The sequence below is a fragment of the Microtus pennsylvanicus genome, chromosome 3 (genome assembly GCF_037038515.1).
Source record: "Microtus pennsylvanicus isolate mMicPen1 chromosome 3, mMicPen1.hap1, whole genome shotgun sequence".
NCBI classification, from domain to species: domain Eukaryota; kingdom Metazoa; phylum Chordata; class Mammalia; order Rodentia; family Cricetidae; genus Microtus; species Microtus pennsylvanicus.
In genome coordinates this window covers 40,718,491-40,732,212 of record NC_134581.1, presented here as the reverse complement: position 1 = coordinate 40,732,212, position 13,722 = coordinate 40,718,491, and the positions used below count along the sequence as shown (strand labels likewise).

Genomic DNA, 13,722 nt, shown 5'->3' with positions numbered 1-13,722 from the left:
GAGCCAACCTGCCCAGAAAATTTTTATTTTGTTTTAAAACATATTAACTTATATCTATTAGTGGGGTTCATGTGATACTCACATACATGTGTAGTGTGCATTTGGCACATCCACACACTCCTCTTCTTCCCTGTCTTCACCTGGCGAGCACTCTTCAGCACCCCTGGAAATCACTGTTGTGCTTTCAGATGGAGTTCTCTCTTTTCCTTAATTCCTCATAAGTGAGAACACATGGTTGCCGCGTTTCCTTTCCTGGCTTATTTCACTTAACACGACATCCTCCACTTCCATCCATTGTGCTGCAGATGGCAGGATTACTCTTTATCCCTTGCTGTACTCCAGGCTGATTCTACATCCTAGTTATTGTGGATAATAATACAGGATGTATTCTGTAACACAGGATGCTTCTGTAAGCACGGCATGCATTGCCCTTTTCTACGCCAACCACATTTCCTCCGTCTGTGAACTCATCGTTACCAAGTTTATCTAGGAGTGCTTTACGTTATGGAAGACGACTGTGTTTGCTTTATTTAGAATTGTTTAGGGGGGAGTTAAATCTTATGATAGTTGAACCAAGTCGTTGCTGCGTGTGGCCTGAGACTAGCTTGGGTCCATCCTGCTCTGTGGTGCCTGTTAACCTATAGCTCGTTTGTCTTCTGAAGGATTTCTCATAGTTAAAAATTTGAAGAGTTCTCTCTCCCGTTCTCAGGAAACTTGAGATGGAAGCAAAAAGAAAACAAGAAGAGGAGGAAAGGAAGAAGAGGGAAGACGATGAGAAACGGATCCAGGTGTGTGCTCACTGGACTGTATTCCTATCAGATAGAAGCCACAAGTCATGAAAAAGCTGAAGAAAACTCATTGGTTTACCTAGGGGTGAAAGGCTGATCCTGAAGGGAGTGTGAGGTGGGGCTTGGTGCTAGGGAAGGGAGTTCCCAGGCTTTGTCACCAACAGAAATGGTGACGTTATATATCACCACGAATCTCTTTGTAGAGCGGGGATAAATAATAATTTTATTAAGTGAGTTGCCACATATTAAAGCTTGCAGAAAAATTCCTAGCATGGTAATCATTATTATTGTTACTCTATTAAGGGAAATTCAGATTAGCATTCTCTTAAAACATAACTTTGGGAACCAGAAAACTTTGTTTTTGTGAGGTAATCGAGGGACCATGAGATGTAAAGAAGAGATGTTAAGGGAGAGAGGAAGACAATGGAACAAAGTAGAAGGGAGAATCATGGGGAGAGAGGGTGCAGTGGGAAAGGGGGCAGAGAGATGAGGTAGGGATGGAGATGACTTCCCCAAGTGAACTATGTATAAAAATTCCATACGGAGATCTATTACTTCATAGTAATACAAACTAGTCAAAGGGGGTTTCTCTGTGTAGTCCTGGCTGTTCTGGAACTGCTCTGTAGACCAGGCTGGCTTTGAACTCACCGAGTTCCACTTGCCTCTGCCTATCAAGTATTTCAAGTATTGGGATTAAAGGCCTGTGTTACCACCACCTGGCCCCCAATTCCCAGCTTTTAGATTCCTGGCTGAGATGATTGACATGTTTCACTTATTTTGCTTTCATAGTATGGACTTGTAAGTTCGTCATCAGTCCTGAATCCACTGCGCATGTGTAGGTGTTAGCCCCCGGATGCTTCTGTTGCCCTGGGGATACTCACACGGTGGTCACGGAATGGTGGAGCCACCGTGTCTCCTTTCTTTTGGCATTGGGAAAGTGAAGCATTAATGATAATATGTGTGAGGGGGCGAGGGGGGGCTGGGAGAGTGAGAGACTTGGGTTTAAGCAGTGTCTGTTAGCAGAGAATCTGGCCCAGGCCTCTAAGTTCCTTTTGTTTGAGGTAATAGTTTTGGGAACGAAAAGCTCTTGCTAGGTTTGGCTCTTTGTGCTGCAGGCTGAGGTGGAAGCGCAGCTGGCCAGACAGCGGGAGGAGGAGTCCCAGCAGCAGGCGGTCCTGGCGCAGGAGTGCAGGGACAGGGAGCTGGCCCTGCGCATTGCTCAGAACGAGTCCGAGCTCATCAGTGACGAGGCGCAGAGTGATCCGACGCTCCGAAGGTACTGGGGCTCGGGGTTTGCCCTGACCTGGGCTTTCTTGGGCTTCCGGCTTCTTATGTCTGTTTGAAGAGGACTAGGAGAGAGGCGGAGGTTTTGACATATTTTGAAGTAAAAGCATTTTAAAATTAGTTGGATTTGCTTTTGCATTCAAATGAATGAAACAATTGATTTTCCATTTAGTTATTGAACGGTTAAAACATAAAACCCCAATTTTCAGTTAATGGTTGTTCTGTTAAGAACAAAACTCTGCTTGATTGCTGAAATTGTTTAAGGGTATTGTGTACTGGGTAGAAATTTAGCTTCTAAATACTTGTTAAATACTGACATAGACGTTAGTGACTATATTATAATTATAATGCAACCCAATACTTATAAAGCAGGGAGTCTTTAGTTTCCTAACATAAATTTGAAACAACTCACCACATTCTTAACACTTGCAGTGAGGTGCAGTTGGCCCTCCCCCGTGTCTCAAAATCAGAACGATTCATTTACAAGGAGGAAAACTAACCTTGCAGAAATGTTTTGGTTCCTTAGATTCTGACTTATGTCTAGATATTATGGTGGAGTTTGGAGCAGTATTGAAGTTCTTAATATTTGGCATCAAGTTGCAAAAAAGTTAACATTTATCGTTTAAGAATACAGAAACACATGTTTTTATTATTCATGTAAAAATCCAAAACAAATCTGTGAGGGGTATATGCTTTCTCCATCCGGAGAGGCGTGAATAGGCAGACATATACAGTCTTGATTTTCAGAAGTGTCAGGGTATATTCAATTTTGACCACAAGATGGCGCTATTTGCTTGTTAAAGGAAAAGGCAGTGCCATCCAGTTGGTTAGAGTTTACTTAACTGCAAAGATGGGTTGTGCTCACTTGCCGTCACTAGTTTTTCCTGTGTGGTTATTTGAAAAGCTTTGGAGTCTGAACCGTATATGAAAGTGTATGAATTGTGTGTGAGCAGCCTAGGACCGTGCATCAGTTAGGTGTGTTGTAATACATGGCTTCTGCTGTACTAAACGTTTCCAAGTTACTTTTTCAGCCTAAGTTCCTGTCCAGCAACTTCTAAGTAAGATTTATTTGCACACATGAAATACATTTTCCAATATCATCCTAATCCATTACACTTATGATCCTTGATGCAAACTGATAACTACAAATCACATGAAATTGTAGAGAAATTCAAATTTCTATTAACACCTAATCTCACAGCGTATGAATGTCATGAATGTCTGAATTTTCCAATATTAATATATTTGCTTTTTAATTTGTTACTAATTCCATTAATTTATTGTTTCTCAATACCAATGAGTATTTTAAAAACACATTAAAGTCTCAATGATCTTATGTAGATCAAAGATAACTTGTATTTTGAAATCAATAAGTAATTAGAACATAAATTCACACAATTCAGATTTTCACAGTTCAGACCTGGTGGCGACAGTAACCAAATCATATTCTTTTTACAGACCTAATGGAGCAAGACCGCATATGACACCGTATGTCATTCTTCCTCGTCTCTTTAAAGATTCGGTTTATTTTGTGAGAAGTCATCTCCTCCTTGAAATGCTTTTTAAGTTGCTTCCTTTTATTAAAGACAACGAAATCATTTCCCCCCTTTTTCTTGCCTAGGGAAGGTTTAAATGCAGCCATGGGAGTTCGGGACTGGCTTCCCCTTTCTTCTGTTGTTTCCACTTTAATACCAAATTGTTTCATGTGTTGTGAATTCACTCCTCATAGCAGGCGTGGAGGATGAAGAATAAGTAAAAGGCTTAGTTTTCCGTGTATGTGATGCTTGATCTGCTAACCCGCAGACTGGGTCTCGTCTGAGGTCTATGTGCAATGCTTCTTTTACTGTCGGTTTTCTCAGTGACACTGGGAAATAGCAGGACATACCGTATTCATCTGAGGATAGTTACACAGCCTGAATTTTAGCAGGATTAAGGTAGCTGTCAACTGTCAAGCAGTAGCCTCATGAGCAGGTGTGTAGTAACCAGCAGGGGCTGTAGCAACAGCTCCCTGGGAAATCCATGTAAGGGGGCAAGGACAGCCATTCATGACGAAACGTTAACTATGGAGCTGCATAGTCGCCATAGAAGACACGATCCATAACCAGATGTGTTTGCTTTGAGAGCCACCACGAACACGATAGCTAGGAGTGCGAACTGTCAGGAGACTCTCACGAGCTCTCATGCCACAGCTTCAAGAACAGTGCTCTTCAGAGTTTCACGCAGAATGAGGCCTCACCTCCTCTCAGTTACACAAGGCTTGCAGCTGCATAAAAGTTGTATGTTAAAAATATACATTGTACATTAAAACTGTGTAGAAATACATTATTAACATTTAAAACAATTTACATGTAAAATGTATTTTTGTGTGTATGCTTCACATTTATGTATGTGGCATACATGTTTTTCTGATGTGGGTCAGAGGACAGTTCCTGTACAGGACACCCAACACCTCAGCAGGCACCAGGAGCACAAGCTTGCAGCACTGATATTACCTTAGCACCAACCAGAAACGTAGAGTAGTTGGTGAGAAGCCGCCGTCTACTTTCTTCCATTAGAACAACCACTTTAGAGTTGTCATTTGAGTTTGTTAAGTAAACTCTGTATTGATGTCTAAGGTGACCTTGCAAACATTTGCAGGTAGCTCAGCATATGCAGAAGGCGGAAGCACCTAGGTGCAGGGGCCGGTTTGGCTCAGCGAAACTCCTGGAGTTGGTGTAGAATCTGGTGTAGAATGTTGGTGAGGGTTAGAGAGGAGAGTGACTTGGTAGAAGTTGTCTCCTGGTGCTGAAACTTTAGGAGACATCTCTATATGATCAGCAGACCAAGTGATCAAGAGCTTGGGAAAGTGATTTGACTCCTCAGGAGCCTGCTGTGGGGAAGCAGGTGGAAACACTTTAGGAGAAGGAGATGGTTCAAACCAGACTGGAGCTGAGGCAGGGAGATGGTAGAATTGCAAATACTTTAAAAATTATACTTTTAGAAAGTTACAAAATTCTGAAAAGCTGATATATAAGTAGAGATGGATAGTGTATTGCCAAAAGATAATTTTATTAGATTATGCTTCCATAGTTTACTTTGTGGGTTTTATCTGGGCTAGTCAGCTTCTGCAGGTGGAGTTTCTTCTACTGTGCTTGCTTGGGCAACTATCCAGAAATACCAAGCGTTGCCAATATATATATACACACACATACATATTGAATTACATATATTTAATTATATGTACACACACACACACACACACACACACACACAATTGCAGACCTCTGCCCCTTAATCAGAGTTTCAGCTGCTTGCAGGCATCTAGGAAACTGTCCCCGCAGCCAACACATCCATCTTCTTAACTTGTGATTTTTGTTTTTTTCCTGAAGTGTTTGTGGTTGCTAGAATTGGATGAATAGAACATATATGAAAATGATTCATTATGAAGGGGCAAAAAAGCAAAGGACAGAGATGAAATGGAATCAAGACAGTGCTGGTTTCTTGAACCCAGTGAAACAGTCACTCTGCTTCACAGAATTTAGCACATGCTGGGAGAAGTGACAGTCTGCCGAGTAATTAAAGACATAGCAGCTTTTACTTCTCCTTCAAGGTCAGATCACATCAGGCATTTCACTTAACAAGTGCTTTGTATCGATTCTCTCCTTCCCTTTTTTAAATATATACTTTGGTTTGGGGCTAAAGCTCTCCAGACTGTTATCTGAGCACATCAGCTCGGTTTACCACCAAGCTTTGTCAGACTAACGGAGATGCGCTGAGCATCTTTGCTGCAAAACTCCTGGTACAACATCTATATCCTGCCAAGTTTCCTGCGCGCAGTTAGAGCATGCTATTTATATTCTGCACATGAAAACTACCACCGAAGCATGGTCCTCATGAAATTTTATCTGAAAATTTTGACGCAGTGTTAGAGATGTGCTCAAATAACTCTAAACTCAAAGATCTTGTCATGTTTTATGGGTAGAATTATGAGAAAGTATGTCATTACTAGATACCTTACAAAGTAAAGAGTTACAGTATTGGTAATATTAAAACTTAATTGTATTTTCATATATTTTAAGCAATTTATGTGCTATGCCTTATGTATATAATTGTATTATATTATCATTTTTTTTTCTTGTAGGGAACAAATGGCCAAAGAAATGTCAGAAATTTTGAGTAGGTTAGTGCAGTGTGTTTACAGAAATAAATATTTACTACAAAAATCATACTTTTAAATTCCTTTTGATTATTTGGACTAGAATCTGTTGTATGAATGGTTCACTAACTTCCCGTGTAACATTTCTGTTTGAGAAATACCATTTTAACACAGAAGAAAGCAGCTTTCTTCTAACCCGTGTTTCTCACTGGGGGCACAGTGGCATTTTAGATGGGGCGAGTCTTCACTGGTGCTGGGTCTCACTCTCGGTCATCTCCCTGGGGGCTGGGAGTGTTCTCCCTCATTCCAGAGCCACAGATGGGAGTAAGAGTGGATCTGCAGCATTAACACTAGTTCAAAACCACTGGTGCGAGTTGAATTTCTAGATAAGAACCTCCTGTTACTATCTAGTTCATATTTCTTTTGGTTGTGATCCTAGCCTTTAATGACTGCACCATCTTTCCAGCTCTAGTCCATATTTTTTAAAAAGTACATTTGAATCAATAATATTTTGTCAACTTTAAAGTTTCAAAGTTAAAGTGCTAAGTTAGTAGGTCTTAAAAACCAGGTAAATTCTATTACTGTTTTAATGTTTTTATGATTGTCTTTATGATAAGGTTAATCAGTTGATTATACTCTTGTTTAACTATTTTAGTAATACAGAGATGGGAAAGGGGACATTTCCATGCACTGAGTTCATTTACTACTTCTAACTCCAAATACATTTTTACCAGGGTTAGTAATAGGAATAAAAAGTGATTGTTATGTTTTATACAATAAAATTTTAATCCAGTGTTATCCTCAGAATGTATCAAAGCATGATACACATGTGCACACATATGCATGTACTGGTATCTTATGTATATCTGATTATCAAACTATATATTATGTAAGTTGACTTTTCAAAACAAAAGAAAACAGAAAACTCATAATAATTTTCAGTTACTGATAATGTAATTGATAAGATAAAACGAAACAAACAAGCAGAAAGAAAAGAGCTCAAGAAAAGGCACAAAAAGGATTATGTATTTCCAAAGTTGGTTTTTCAATAATGCTAGTCATATAAAATGTCTCTATCTTGACTGTTTGCTGGGACTGTTATTCTTTCAAAGTGTAAAAATGGTAAGAGACACTTGCTCTCAGGTAGCTTGCCTTCATTGTCCTTTTAAAGAGGGAAGTTTTCCAGGTAGAAGATGGTAGGGATGGGCTTGGCCTTTACTTGTGTGATACCCAAGAGGCAGGATTTTAGCTCCTCAGCCTTTGTTTCCCATAACACCTGTGTTCCTTCTTTTTATGTTATGAAGTCTGATTGGTCTAACCTCTTTCTTTGTTACATTGAGCTTAAAATAAATCGTGAAGGTTGATTCTGAGTGCCTGCCTCTTGGTCGGTGTATTTCTTGTTTATATATGTAAAATTTATGATTACAGAGGTCCTGCTGTACAAGCTACCAAGGCAGCTGCTGGTACCAAGAAGCATGATCTCAGTAAATGGAAGTATGCAGAGCTCCGTGATACAATCAATACTTCTTGTGGTAAGTGCATAGAGAAGGTGACAAAGAGGGGCCCAATACCAATGCCAGTAAGAGAAATACCTAGGTTTGGGGTGGGGTCCATGTATGTGTACCTGTGTGCACACATGTATGTGTGTGTGTAAAAAGTCCCCACGCCCATATATTTGTTATTCTTTGTTCCCTTGAAAATGACGACATAATTTAGTCACAAAATGGAAAGAAAGATATGTGTTCTAGTTCCCTTCCTCTTGCTGTGATAAAAGGCCCTGCCAAAAAGGACATCAGGGGGAAAGGGTTTGTTGTAACTCATAGTTCCTAGCCACAGGCTATCCGGATGCAGGACAAGGAGGCTAGAGCAGCTGGTCACATCATACCCACCACCAGGAGCAGAAAGAACAGATGCACACGTTGTACTTACCTTGCTTGTCCACTCTTCCTTAGCCCTGGTCTCACACAGAGAATGTGGCTGACCATGGCACACCGTACCTTCTCACTTCAGTCAGCACCGTCAGGACAATCTCCCACAGATGTCCACAGATGGGCTAGCCTCATCTAGACAGTGCCTCGCTGAGACTCTTTCCCACGAAATTCTACATTATCTTCTGTTGACAATGAAAACGAACCATCCAACATTATTATTAAATTAGATACATTTTTCTCATTCCTTACATAGGTCACAGAAAAGGAACAAATACAAATTATGACTTGGGCTATATTAATGACCAGTTCTTCTAATGCTAACCTTAAGATTTAATTGGTTGGATATCTGGGTCTTCTCTTCTATGACTCTAGAGTAATAAATAGCAATGTAACCATTTCTTTTTAAATTGGTTGTCCCCCAGAAGAACAGTTATATGAGAGACAGCATCCAGAGCCTCACACAGTGAGGGTCTTGTTTAAACCAGTGTTACGGTCAGGACACTGCATAGTGATGGAAGGACCGAGCTGGAGAGCTCTTGCTATGTTCTCGTCCTTGCTGAGTACAACATCGAATGTGACAAATGCGCTGCCTTTGACTCTTGCTTGTACTTGAGCACATTGTCTTTGGAAAAACCTTTCTGATTCAATTTCTTCTTCATATAAAAAAGACCGATTTAGTCTAGAGTTCTTGAGTTGAGCAGATGTTATAGGATAGTAATATTATGTGAGTGATAATCTATAATTGGGAAAGACTGTGAAATGCTCACCTTTAGCTTACTTTTCGTCCTGCACTATATGTTAAAATCCCAAACCTGTCATAAACACCTCTTTATGCTATGGAATAATTATGTCAGATGAATGATTCAGGGTGTTAATCTTTTCTTCCTCTGTGATCAATAGACATCGAGCTCCTGGCTGCGTGCAGAGAAGAATTTCACAGGAGACTGAAAGTGTATCACGCTTGGAAATCCAAGAACAAGAAGCGAAACACTGAAACGGAGCAGCGCGCTCCCAAGTCTGTTACCGATTACGGTAAAAACGAATCTGTACTTTTCAGTGTTCCAAGTCGATTATATAGCAATGTGTGTCGCTATACATGATTTTTTGGGTAAAATAGTCAACATAAATTTCTTATATTGTGATCTAGTGAACATGATACAGCCATCACTACCTGTCTTATAAGGAGTTATACAATACTAAGTACATAGTTCCACATATAAACACATACAAACACATTCGTATGTTGTGTGGAAGGCTGGTGACATGTTGGGTCCAGTGCTTGCCTGGCATGTGATGTTCTCAGCATCGCAAAGCCCAAACACAAACAAAAACGGTCACAAGTGAAAATGTCAAGGTTACTGTGATCAGCTTACTCTGGATGCTCATGAGTTTACCTATGAAAATTAGCATTTTAATGTTGCTAACCAACATTATTTTCTAAAATTTATTTTGAAATTTAATCTAGCTTGGTTTTTAGAATAGTTCCTTAAATAATCAAATATACTTGTATTTTTAATATGAAGGTATATATACCTACTGGTGACTAGGAAAGGAAAGAACTGGTTCTTGTTTCTCTAACACCATCCTGACTGTCCTATTTAAAAAATGTTCACTGCAAATTTTATTTTATAGTACTGTGAGTTTCGCCTAGACGCAGGAACCCAGTGTTCACCTGAGCCAGAAAGTGGGGCAGGGCAGCCTCACAGAGCTCAGCAGACTGTCCCAGTGACTCAGAGGACCTGTAATAGGAGCTAGAGCTTCAGGTTTTTAAAATTGTTTTTATCTTGTATATGGGTGTTTCTGTATGTGTGTGCACCACAGGTGTACAGGCCAGAAGAAGGCATTGGATCCCCTGGAACTGGAGTTATAGATGGCTGCTGGTTGCTCTGTGTAGGCTGGGTATATTGAACCTGGGTCTGCAGCCAGTGCTTTTAACCATCAAGCCATCTCTTCAGTGCAGCTTTTGAAAATTTAAGGCACTAACTAATTTCATTTGTCATTTTGGTGCTTTTATACCATCATAGTTGTTCTTAATTCAGATTAGCATCAAAGTCAACACTTGATCATGTGGCATTAGCAATGTTTTGAGCTTGAGTTCTTGGGGATAGTTTTAAATTCTCACTACTTTCCAAGGAAATAAAAGCAATATTTAGCAAAATTCAGTTAACTAGTAGGGCCTCAGTGTTTCTCAGGTCTTGCAAGGAGTTATTGAGGTCAGTATTGCTTATAAGGGAGACAGTGCTGGTGATTGTTCGGGGCAGTTTTCAGCAAATCGTAATAGGATGAGGGCGTGGGGACCATCTGTTGCGGAGATATTGTAGATTTGGAAAGGTGGAAGCCCCAGTGAGCATGGAGTTCAACAGTCTCCTTCAGTGTTTGCTCTGTGTATTGAAAATGAGCGCATGGCTCTGTGACCTGTTCATTGTTTACGTATTAAGATTTTGCTGCAAAACTTGTTTGTTTTGCATATAACCCCCCCCCCCCCCGAAAAGCAGTGGGCTCTTCTTTTAGCTTGCCTATTCTTTGCTGCAAATGTTTTATGATTACCTTCCCCTTGGCAGATTTTCATTGTCTGGTAAAATGTACACATCTGAGTCTGAGCACCACAAAGGAAGGAGGTTTGCTAATACTTCATGGAGTTTTGAATTGAACTTTGATACTTTTTTAAAAAAAATCTATTCTTGTTCCCAAATGAAGCAAATAGCATTTTGTTGCTGTGGGTATCAGGTTAGCGAAATTTCTTAAGAGTCCTATCCAGGAGTAAAAACAAACTTAAGAATTTTATGCAAATACAGTCAATATGTTAACATTCAGAAAAATTAACTATGAACCATTTTCAGAACAAAAAATTTACTTCTGCCTTTAAAGTATTTATCTTGCCTTTCTCCATGTATTTTTCTCATGTAACATTCAGTCTGATGGGGGAATGTGCTGGAAGGGGCGGGAGGCATCCAGATGCTTCACAGGCTAATGGAGAAAATTCTGTGTGGTGTGGTCTTTATATTTAGAAGTATTGGGATTCATTTGAAAATATGAAATGAGGACACTTTATAATTCCTAAAAACAAGACTTGATGTCCCCGAATATGAGAGTAATATGTTGATAAACTATGAACTTTCTGCAGCAGCGAATAAGGAGCTCTAGTCCCCTTCCTTGGGTGACTGAGCACGCTCTCGTCTCATTCATCACACGAAGAGATTTTCAAAAATAATTTTGGACAGTGCAGATCACTCAGAGAATGTTTATAGTTTCTTCAAACCATGACTTTGGGAATCAGTTAATTCAAGTTTCTAAAATAAAAATGGCACAAGTTTAAGATTTAAGGAATCTGAAGAAATTAAAATATCTCGACTGTCTAAAAACAGTAGCATATATTATTGTGAGTTAGGTTTTTGTGCGCCAAGATTATAAATGAAGTATAATGTTTCAGTTTTGGTACTTTTCTTGTGCCTGAATCAGAATTTTCTAAAATATAATTAAAGTAGCTTCCTTCCCTCCCTCTCTTCCTTCCTTCTTTCCCTCCCTCTCTTCCTTCCTTCCTTCCCTCCCTCCCTCCCTCCCTCCCTCCCTCCCTCCCTCCCTCCTTCCTTCCTTCCTTCCTTCCTTCCTTCCTTCCTTCCTTCCTTCCTTCCTTCCTTCCTTCTATGCTTTCTAAAACCATTTTTAAAATCAAAACACCATGTCTTATAGACAAGTCTTTGAGTTCTTTGCTACAGACAGAATATTTGCATGCTGGTCACCACCTCAATTGACTGGACAGATTTATAAGTCAGAAAAATGCTCATTTAGCGTTGGCGTTGTTATCTTCTCTTCAACATACAATATTTGTTCACAGATTTTGTGCCATTTTTGAACAGTTCACGTAAGTCAAGGGTGGTGCCTCATGAGCTAACTGGAAGAGGGCTAAATGCCTTTATAGTGTACTAACAACTTTCTGCCAAACACCGTTTTGCTACGTTGTAAGTGGAGTTGCCGTATATTAAAGCCAACTGCCTACATTAAGATATATCTTAACTCGAGATATGCTGCATTTTTCTCAAATCAATCCAAAACATGTATGCAGAACAACGATTGACTACACGATGGTATCATCTGCCAAATTTCATGCATTTAAAACTGGGTGTGTACGCCTCTTACTGTAGCGAAACGCTGTCTTCCCTTCCCAGCTGACCTTCTCGGGGGAAAGAAAAACAACTCTCAGGTGCTGGTTGCAGATGCTGCACTGTGATGGTACCTGTGTTTCTGTCCAAGGAGATTTGAGGAGATCTGTGTAGTAATATGCATAAATTTAATAATGACGCCTGCTAACAGGAAGAGGGAGATAACTTCCTGGGATGCCCATTTCCTTCCGTCCATAGAACCTGTGGGTCACCTTGGCCTATAGTAAGTTCCTAGAGTTGAGAAGTTCTGTTCATTTGCCAGCTGGTTGGGCCTGTTTTTCTAAGTGCTTCTTATAATTTATATTTTTGTTTCGTTGTTCGAGGCATCATCTCAGTGTGTAGCTCTCCCAGACTGGCCTCAGCCCTCCAGGGCCAGGGCTTATTTCTTTCCCTCTGACCTATAAAGTGAACACAGTTGGAGGAAAGCAAGCTGTTGAGAATATTAGTTTCAAGATTTTAATGTCTGGTGATTTTAACTTGACGGAAGTTCTTTGCTCTTCTCAACAAAATTCAAGTCTCATGTTACTAGATAAGGCTACCATAAAGTTTAGTTTTATAACTGTACTCAGGGTATTAACTTCGAGAGGCAGTTATTTTAGAAAACAGTGAATGGACTGTCAATGCTCTGGTAAAATTCCAATCACTCATTCACTACCCAGAAAGGTTGCTGTTCTCAAATTACTTATTTATTTAATTTTTGAGGTGGGGTCTCCTTCTGTCCCCCTGGCTGGCCTAAAGCCAGAGCTTTTAAACTTCAGGTGTGATCACTGAGCTGCCAAGTGTGATGGATGGAACAGAAACAAGAAAACAAACCCAATCTCCATTTCTGTGCTGAAGGCCATGTGGGCCCTAATGTCCCTAACAAAACTGGCCCCTCATTCTTCCGTAGGTGTGTGTGGCCTCCTCATGTGCTTTTTTGCTTTCTCTGATTTGCACCTAACTAAATCTAACTTTCCATGAGCGGTTGCTGTTTCTCGGGGCAAAATCTAGAGCAGGAATATTTTCATTCTTTTGGTGTTTTTGCAAGTTCTTAGAAAAGCCACATGGCTGTGTGTGGCTTTTCTGTGTTGTGTACTCTTTCGTGGACTCTCTTTGATTTTCACATTGAGGTCTTAGAGCTGCAGTGAATTGTTGCTCTGCTTTCAAAGCTAAGACAGAAAGCATACGAACAGCTTTATGTAATTCGTCAGAATTACGCTGCTCAGGATGTAAAGCCATTACTCTAGGAATGTGTTTACATCTGCACGTTAAATAAAAGCCCAGTCCTTCAGTGTGAATGGAGCAAGGGCTAGGACTAGTAAAAAGGAAGACGTTTTTCCTTTCTATTGGCAAGGAAACCTGTATAGGATACACTTTCCACTTATTTCAGTGGGCTTTTTTTGCCAAGAGAAATCTCATTCAAAGTAAATATTTTTGAGGAAAGG

At 40.0% G+C, this 13,722-nt stretch overlaps 1 protein-coding gene across 6 annotated transcripts in view; it reads left to right on the top strand.

Annotated features, from left to right (window-relative positions):
• Nucleotides 1-13,722, top strand: part of Myo6 (myosin VI) — a 133,629-nt gene that overhangs the window by 116,384 nt on the left and 3,523 nt on the right. The window contains exons 27-34 of one of the 6 annotated variants that reach the window (XM_075965120.1): nt 710-788; nt 1,904-2,064; nt 3,104-3,130; nt 3,531-3,560; nt 6,193-6,231; nt 7,636-7,739; nt 9,039-9,170; nt 11,974-12,000. In XM_075965120.1, the coding sequence (XP_075821235.1) occupies nt 710-788; nt 1,904-2,064; nt 3,104-3,130; nt 3,531-3,560; nt 6,193-6,231; nt 7,636-7,739; nt 9,039-9,170; nt 11,974-12,000 (599 nt within the window). The remainder of the gene's footprint in view (nt 1-709; nt 789-1,903; nt 2,065-3,103; nt 3,131-3,530; nt 3,561-6,192; nt 6,232-7,635; nt 7,740-9,038; nt 9,171-11,973; nt 12,001-13,722) is intronic. The other 5 variants (XM_075965121.1, XM_075965122.1, XM_075965124.1 and 2 more) reach the window with 5 other exon arrangements.